This window comes from Nicotiana sylvestris, chromosome 2 (genome assembly GCF_000393655.2).
Source record: "Nicotiana sylvestris chromosome 2, ASM39365v2, whole genome shotgun sequence".
In the NCBI taxonomy this organism is placed as follows: domain Eukaryota; kingdom Viridiplantae; phylum Streptophyta; class Magnoliopsida; order Solanales; family Solanaceae; genus Nicotiana; species Nicotiana sylvestris.
In genome coordinates, this window is record NC_091058.1 from 28,064,891 (window position 1) to 28,074,230 (window position 9,340).

The 9,340-nt window shown below is 30.6% G+C and overlaps 1 protein-coding gene across 1 annotated transcript; it reads right to left on the minus strand.

Moving 5' to 3' along the window:
- Positions 1–1,260: 1,260 nt before the first annotated feature.
- On the minus strand, positions 1,261–4,594 carry LOC104247090 (myosin-3-like). The gene is made up of 6 exons (XM_009803035.2): positions 4,121–4,594; positions 3,077–3,209; positions 2,754–2,897; positions 2,555–2,670; positions 2,271–2,459; positions 1,261–1,987 (listed from the first exon to the last, which is right to left on the minus strand). Exons 1-6 carry the CDS (start codon positions 4,448–4,450, stop codon positions 1,550–1,552), a joined length of 1,350 nt encoding a protein of 449 aa, XP_009801337.1. The 5' UTR covers positions 4,451–4,594; the 3' UTR covers positions 1,261–1,549.
- Positions 4,595–9,340: the final 4,746 nt, after the last annotated feature.

The following is a 9,340-nucleotide window of genomic DNA, read 5'->3' on the forward strand; positions in this document are numbered from 1 at the left end:
CGGTTGAGATAGCTATCCTTTTTTTTTTTCCCTTTATTAGCGTTTGATATGTTTGTGTTGTAAATCTTTGCATTTGTTATTCAGGGAGCAGAAGGTAGGAAAGTTTTGTTCTTTTATTAATTTACATGCCCTTTCCTTAGCAAATCCATCACTATGTGAAGATTTAAAGAGAATATAAAACTTGAGAAAGTCTTTCATGAAATGGCCTGAGACAATTGATTTTCCATGTTCGTAGTAATAGTAATTGAACTCCACAAACTCTGCAACTAAATGTTGAATTGATATGGAATAGTACCTGTGATGTAGTTTTCCAAGTAGTTGCCCATTATGAAATTCTTAACTGATCTTGTGTATAGAATTCAAACTTTACATATATGCACCCCAATGGATGTCTCATAATAGTACAGTGTTTTACTTGAAAAAATTGACTAAAACTTGATTAACAAGTAATGTTTTGGTAATAAATAATTATGGAGGTACTATTCTGTTTTGCATCTGATTTTTGGTGCTTTCGTACTCGTTTGCACAATGGCAATATGAAGATAAAGAGTTATTTCAAGGAAGGAAATAGTAAAGGAAAGAAACCTAGTGTAGCATTTGGTGTTTGTACCAACAAAGTAAATTGATTTAACTTTAGATTATCACTAGTTACAAATTTGAGCTAATAGTTCATTAGTAACAGTTCAGTGAAACTCTTTTTATGTATCAAACACTTGTTTTGCATTTATTGATTTGACGCAAACTTATAATTAAAAAAACTAATCAACTGGAAAAAAAAAAGTATTTTTGGATCGAGGAAGGGACGTTGTTCAACTCAAAGTCAATGGAGCGAGTTATAACTTAGTTAAGTCATACATATAAATTTATGTTTATATCCTCCTCTCTCCCTTGCTCATCTTGTAAATCGTTTTAGATTTTTCTCCAGTTGCGAGATTCCATAGTTGGTTAGCATATAAATAACTAGATATTATATGCAATGACAGAAGGAGAGTTAGTGAATAAATAACATATTATCTAAACAGCATACAGCCAAGTCGTTTTAGATTTATATAAATAACGGCGTCTACTACTTTTTGTGGCCAACTATTTTTGTTCACAATATTTGGACTTTTTAACCAAGATCGCAAGGGACCTCCTGAGTGTATCACTTTGACCATTGTGTAGCCAACAGTGCCTGAATAGATGCCACTTGTCTTTTCCAGACTCATAAATCCGTTAACTTGTAACTCATTTCAATGGGAATTTTCAGAGGAACAATGATTTGTGATATCAGATCTGCATTTTTTCATTGATTGTGTGACAATGATAATTTTCTATGTTTGTTTCTGTACATGTATTCCCATCTCCCCCTAATACACATACTAAAAAGCAAAACATGTCATCCCTTTTCCCCTTGAACTAGTAAGAAAATTAATTTGAGGTATGAAGAATAAACGAGTGGAGCAGATGATGTGACATCTACTTTGACAAAGCAGATGATTCTAGGAGCTAAAAGATCAAATATACGCCTTCAAAAGAAAAGGCTGAAAGCTATAAGACACTAACTTTTTCATCTTCCACACCATATCTTTGTACCCTTCCCCCTTTCAGGGTGTCCAAGTTGCTTCATTGTTGCTTTTACCTCCCGCAGTTTACTTTTGTAATCCTTCTTCCATGCTTCAAATCTAACTTTCAGCTTTTGAAGCTCATCGTTAGGCCTGAGGGTGGACGTTTCCTGCCCTGATTTACATTGATCATGGACAAAATTTTGAAAATGATTGACCATATCCATCACATGGTGGTTATTAAGCTGGTTCTCGGAGTTTATTCTCCCATTTTGTTGTGATTGTGAATCATGTACCTCATTGGAAAGATTCAGTGCACTACTTTGAAGGCTCGTCGTTCTTGGGAATCCATCATCCTCGTCTTGATCTTGATGCATCAGTAGTCTTAGTTCTCCCTTAGTTTTTTCACCGCTGTGTGTTTTCCTTTCTGCAGCCAGACTTGTCTGCAAGATTAGGAATTATCGCTTGGTTACAGAAATAATAACAAAATGATAAGTTTCTTGCTTTCCGAATCCTGAACAGATACAAGATTGGATGAAGATAAGCAAATAAACAACATCTTTCCGTTTACTGTTAAGGTCATTGATGTTCAATAAGAAAGTACTAGAATATGTATCTTTGGCAATTCATGAGGTGATCTCCATACAAAATGTCATAGCTCGAAAGAAATTCAGATATCAAAAACTGAACAACATTTGCTTTTACATGAAGACACAGAATGCTCACTTGTACAGACGTTAACTGATCTTGCCACATCTTCTCCATAGCTTTCATCTTTGATTCATACTGATTCCACTTTTTCTCATAATGCTGAATATGTAGCCTCAAAGCTGCATTTTCCTCTTTCTTTCTCTCCAGAGCTGCCTCTGTCCTCAGAATATGCCTCTGAAGATCAAGTAGAACTGAACGCGGTACCTGAAGGGAGTCCAAGCAACCAAACTGGTTAAGATATGTTCTTGTTGATGTTTTTACAACACTCAGAAACCTACTTTTTAAGAAGTAAACCACACCTTAGTTTCTTGCTCCTTCTCGGCATGGTCATTCTTTTTTCTAATGTTCTGATCACATGTTGGTTTCCCATTACCTAAGAGATTGAACTGTTTGCGAGTCAACCAACCTCGAACAACTGCAGAATGCATAGAGAAGCTGAGGACTATCTTCTAAAACAATATATTCAAATCTTTGGATTAAGGATTCTACAATCTATACCAGATTGCAAACGTGTGGCTGCAGTAAGCTGCCGTTCTATTCTTCTATGACGGTGTTCCTTTATGTGTTTCTGTATAATGATAATTGCCGTCAACCTCCTAGTAAGATCCTGATGATACTTTCTTGCAATTTCACCACGCACAACTGCAAGAATGAATGACTATGGTTGAGCTACAATCATCAAAATTTCAAAGGAAAATGAAATACATGAAGCTCTTTGCCCTTGAGGATCAGGTATTTTTTTAGTACTTCTTCTTTATTCAAGTCTGGAATAAGTATTATAGCATATGAATTTTTGAGAAAAATTGGATAATGTGGATTACATTGTTGTAGTGCTACTACTCCAATTTTAATCTGATGATAGTACCGGCGGGCTTGGTAGCCGCGAAAGCATCTCTGAATTCCCACTACTGCACTGAGTTCAGCTCCTTCTCTCAGATCAACGACTAAACAAAACTGTGGAAGAAACCACAAGAATTTCAGCAATTTTTGAAACTGGCAACAGTTGAAATTATATGAGAAATATGACTATGACTCAGTTTTACCAAGTCTCCTGTTAAATATGAATAAAATGCAATCTGAATACACTAATGCATCCTCCTTTATACATCCTGACATCTAAAGAAAATACACCTTAGCAAATAAACGGATGACTGCATTCATTTAAATAAGTTAAGAACTAATCACATCTGCCAACCAATGAAGACAAAATTTGCATTAGGAGAAGATGTAATGTTTTACTTCTCCCAAGAGTCATTTGCCTGCTATAACTTAATGTAGGAAACTGGCACTCACAGAGTCAGAGTACAGTTTATTAATCTTTAATAATATTATCAACACATAGGTGATAATTGTTCTTGAGCCGAGAGTCTATCGGAAACAACCTCTCTACCTTCGTAAGGTAGGGGTAAGGTTTGCGTACACACTCCCTCCCCAGACTCCACTGTGTGGGATTGCACTGGGTTTGTTATTGTTGTTGTTGTTGTTGTTACATAGGTGATAATTAATTATAATTGTTTATGAAGCTATAAGAACCAAGTACCTCATTTGCAACAGTTAAACAAAAAATTAATGCACTCAAGGGTGTATCCTAACGGTCAATGAAGTGAGATAAAATAAGTGGACACTAGGGTTCAAATTCTAGCGGAGACAAAAATCGCTAGGTGATTACTTCCATGTTTAAGCAGAGTTACCTAATAGTGTGATGATGGAAGGTAGCAGGTATCCAATGCAACAGTCGAGGTATGCGCAAGGTGGCTCAGACTGTTTTAACAAAAGTAATCTACTTCATACTTTGAAAACAAGATTCAAGTTGCCCCTAATTTTCCCTCAAAACACATAAGAAGCTTTAATTCATTTCCATTTACCTTATCTGTCATGGCTACAGAATCCCTCTCTGCTGAATCCCATTGATGAACTGGTTGATCAAGAAATACATCTTCCTTTGTTCTTGTGCTCTCAAACAAACCACACTTAACCTGTGAATATCCATCTTCTTCATCTCTATTCTTTTCTTTACCAAACTCTGGCAATTTCCTTCTTCCCTTAGGCAACCTAGCCTTTGTGATTGGCCTAACAGGCAAAGGTGGTGGCAAATCATTTGTATTTTCCTCTGGTTGTTGAAGTTCCTCAAGCATAAGCTCTAGAGTACTAAGACTTCCCATATTCTGATAAGTTGTCACAATCACTGAAGACATAACTTACAGTTCTAATTACACATAAGACACAAACAAACAAATATGTACAACATATCCAAGAACTGGGAGTTTGAGTCTTAAGGATTTGAAAAAGCTGCAGTTTGGCTTACTTGAGATGCCCAAAATCTAAGCATGTTTGATTCTATGGCAGGAATAATAAGGAATTGCATGTGTATATTGTCAGAAAGCTTTGCTTTTTTTCAGCTTTTGCTTTGTTTGAAAGAAGTCTTGAGGTTTATGTAGGTCCAGTTTTTTTTATCATAGCAGAGGACCATTAAATTAAATATGTAAATAAAAAAGAATTTTTGTAGCAATTTTTGGAAGACAAAATGGATATTTTAAACCGATTGAGGCCAGTGGACTCATTGGGTTGCTGGATGATGAAGAAATGGAAACAAGAATGGTTGGTATTATTACTTCTAGGGGACATCCCCTATAGATTTTATAATTATTATTTTCCTAATTTAAAATAATGAATCCAATGTAGAATTTAATATTTTCTATTTTTCTTCTAAGAATTGTCCCTTATAATTGTCGTGTTGTGAACTATAACTTAGAGCCCGTTTGGATATAAGAAGTTTTCATTTTTTTTTCGAAATCAATGTTTGGCCAAAAAAAATTCACTTTTTTAAGTTGAAGATGAATTTTGGAATTTTCGAAAATTTGAAAAACTTCAACAAAAAAAATTGTTTTTCAAAATTTTCACTCAGATCACTCACAAAAATTCAAAAACAACCCAAATTTTATTTATGTCCAAATACAACTTTAATTTTCAAATACAATTATTACTTGAAAAAAAATCACTTTTTTTTGGAATTTTACAATTCCTATGTCCAAACGTCCACTTAGAAGAGCTGGTTTTATTGCTCAGTTTAAGTAACCTAAATTGACTTCAAAGTAATATTTGGCATCAACATCCAAAACTTAGAAAACAATATTAAGCAATTAATCAAATTCTATACTAAATTTAGCTTAGGATTTTAATTTGAACCTCTTTTTTCGTATCATGCCATATTTGTACTTGAACAATTAAAGTACCACCTCATTTGAAGTGAAGAATTAATGCAAAAACTTTCAACTTAAAACCAAAAAAAAAAAAAAAAAGAATTTCTATAGTGGATGTCTGAATGACACGTCGCAGAACTACTTGAATTGGGTTAGTTGAAAGCTTAGATTTTCAAAATCAATATTGCACTTTATGTTTTATTTTTTATTTTTCTAAAAATCTTAGCAAGATCTCAATTGGATGTAACTGTTCAACTCTTGCAAACTATGATTATGATTAAACAAGATTTCATTGACCTAATCTTTTTTGGGACTATATCGATCCAGTGAATTTAGTGAAGTAGTATAATTTAGGTGATTAGATCCAATGCATGGTTAAGCTGATAAAATTATTGGGATATGAAAAAACTAGTACTACTAAAGTTTTTCCATGAATTGACTATTGAGTTGCATGCATTATGCTACGTCATAATAAGAGTTTGAAAGAGAAGGTGGGGGAAATGATTAAGGGTTATGATCAATGTTGCCTCGAGCGCCTGAAATGTGTTAATAAAAATTGAATAAGTAGCTAACTTTGGGACTTGGATATCATTGATTTTTAAGCCTTGGTTTCATATGACGAGACACAAAAGCCAATTGGTTAAAGTGATTCATGGAAAGATGTACCCTACAAATAAAATACCTCTAATTCTAATTTGCTTAAACATTTTCATAGGCCAAAAAAGTGGGATAGTTCAGTGTCAATGAATCAACTATAATTGTAGGACATGACACTGAAAATATGAGGGTTTATCATTTAGTAAAGATAAAATATGTTAGGTGGTTTAGTGGACGTGATTATTCGTATACCTATAATAATAGGATAAAGTAGTTAAAATATGCACAAACTAACATAAACATCACCGTTATTAATACAAAACTTTGTATTAATGAGTTCAAATCCTAAAACATTCCTACTCACAAGCCAAATCTTTTAAGTTGGACTTTTTAAGTTTCTTTTATAATTATATATATCTATACTATATTAAAAACACCAAGACCCTTAGTGAAATGTCGTTCGCCTTTTTTTCCCTTTAAATTTAATTTCACATTAGACAAAATAGTCATTTAATTATTTTTCTAATATTTAAAACTTTAAAATAAAATTAAATAACTTTCTTATTAAATCTTTCCTTATTTGAACTACGTAAGGATTCCTAATTTTTAGGTTTTAAAATTCATTAAGATTTTTTGAACTTATATAACTTCTTTCCTTATTTGAACTATGTAATATAATTATAATTCCTTCCATGTTATTTTTCCTAATATTTAGGACCTTGCAAATTTGAAAACTACCCCTTGACGTGGCATTGAATTCTACAATAATTTGATTCTTAAGGAATGTGAATTTTTAAAGCCCATGTATTAACTTTCAGGATAAATTTTGAAAACTATGCGTGCAACTATAAGAAAATGGCATTCTTTTTAAAATTTCGAAAGTCTAATAAGGGTTTTTTTAAGCCCACGAATTATGAAAACGAGTAAAAGTAAATTACATGTTAACTCCATCAAAGATAGACAGGTGACTTTTAGTTCATAAACATGTTACTTTTTCACCTTTTTTCCTTATTTTTTGATTTTTATTTAATATATATTGACAAGAATGATATCTCCTACTAATTATGGATGAATTTTTCGGGTTAATTTCTATTATAACAACTAAAATTTATTTTAGTTAACTTATTAAGAAACAAACTATTAAAATTTATGACACACAAAAATTAAATAGTTAATGTTACTCAAACCATTACTAGGATATGATATATAGAATATTGAATTCATGATATTTACAATTTCTCAGAATTATAAAATACTCATATGCTTACTGTCATGTTTTATTAGAATATCGAAATCACGTTAAATTTCTCTCAACATTATGCATTTTTCTTAATCTTTGCAATTACTTCTTTTAAATACTTTTGATTATAATTGTTTAATTACTCAAATTAAGATGAAAATTCAAACGTTTGACTTTCACATTGGAAAATCTAATGAAAAGTAGATGAGATAGTATTTCTGCTTTGACTTGATTATTCTAAAAACACACACAAAAGTGAAGTAACGATCAGTTATTTTACCTTTTGAAAATAGACTTTCCATTGGATAAAAATATAGTTAAATACTTAAAATTTTAGAATGAATTAATATTAAAAATTGAATCAATAAAAACAATTGTTTTCCTTAATGTTGAGAACAAGAATATTTTCTCATTGAAATGACTAATTAGCAAAAGACTATAATTCAATGTTTGTTCCTTTAATGTATTTCCAGGACATGTTCGAGACAATATAGGGAATATGCACAAAGAAACAATTGTCTATAAAAAACTATTAAGTGAAGTAATATTAAAAAAAAAATCTGATTAATTTAATTTATTATTCATATGTGTAAGCTTATATCAAATCACCTTGAATTGAACTAATATAATTCACTAAAACTGGACCATAACTATTTGTCACATGTAAGTTATATTTTGTATCTTTTACTGTCATAATATAACTTATGAAATTAAAATTATAAAATTATAAAATTGAACTAAGTGTTAAGTTGAATTAACTGATTGAGTTGATTGGGTATTTTTACCAGGCGAGTTTCTTCCTTCATTGAGTAATTAGCTAAATAAGATCAATAGCTAAGCTTGTTTTGTAATATTTTCACGTAGTAATTAATAAAAATTAAATAAGATCAACAATCATCATTTTCAAAAACTTATACCTTCCTTTTTTCCTTTTCGTTTATAATTCAAATGAATGTCAATATAAAATATGCATATTTCTTTTAAAATTTTATACTCATTGAGACAGAATACACGCGCAACGCGCGTATCACTATATTAAAATCACGAAGGCTCTTAGCGAAATATCGTTCGCCTTTTTTACCCTTTAAGATAGAAGTCTACATTAGACAAAATAGTAATTTAAGTTATTTTCTTAATTTGTAGGATTTTAAAATTACTTTTTGAATAGCTTGATTTTCATAAATTGTAAAAATTCTAAAGTGACTTCCGTAAAAGATAAATTGAAACTTACATGTGAAAAGAGGAAAACACCGTCAAACACCTCCAAAAATGCATGAACAATTGCTCTAGGCATTAATGAATGATAGACAAATAAACACTCTCCTAAAAAGAAAAGTTTATTTAGAGTTAATGTATGGAATATAACTTAGATCAAGATGAGTAACTCTGCTCATAACAAACCATGTAAAATAAGTTGATCTGTCAATCTACTTGCAATTACAAATGCACTAAATTTCAAGAAAATCGACTTTTTAATTTTTGTAAATTTGATTTTACATTTGACAAAAATATTAGTTTATTATTTTTCTTATATTTAAAATGTTGAAATAATAACATTTAGCTTAAGAAATTATTTTTTATTTAGATTATACTTAAGAATTCCTAACGTTTATGACTAAATCACTTAAATTTTATTTTTATAAATTCTTTTCTCATTAAGCACTTTAAAAATAAAATTCTTATTAGCTAAAATTATAATTTGCTTATTAAATTTTTTCTTATTTGAACGAATATGTAGGATCTCCTAACGTTTAATGAATTAAAATTAATTAATATTTCATCTTACGTAAATTTTCTTATTTGAACACATTGAAAATAAAAATTTTAATTAATATTTAAAATTTGAGATGATTTAAAACTAAAAGTTCCAAAATAATATATATTTATTTATTTATAGTATTATAAAAGTATAAAACTCAAGTACAAAATATTTATGGACAAAATGTGAGTGAAATCAATCCAAGAAAAGGACAAAGAATAAAGTAAAGAGCATAGAACCCTTTTAAACTCTTAATCTCTTTTGTTATAAAAGTAGCTTAACCTCATTT

Coding starts and splice junctions, on each gene's coding strand:
- LOC104247090 (XM_009803035.2), bottom strand. CDS start 4,450: ATGTCTTCAGTGATTGTGACAACTTATCAGAATATGGGAAGTCTTAGT. Junction 3,210..4,120: donor CTGTAGCCATGACAGATAAG/GTAAATGGAAAT, acceptor TTTCTTCCACAG/TTTTGTTTAGTCGTTGATCT. Junction 2,898..3,076: donor AGTAGTAGCACTACAACAAT/GTAATCCACATT, acceptor TCATTCTTGCAG/TTGTGCGTGGTGAAATTGCA.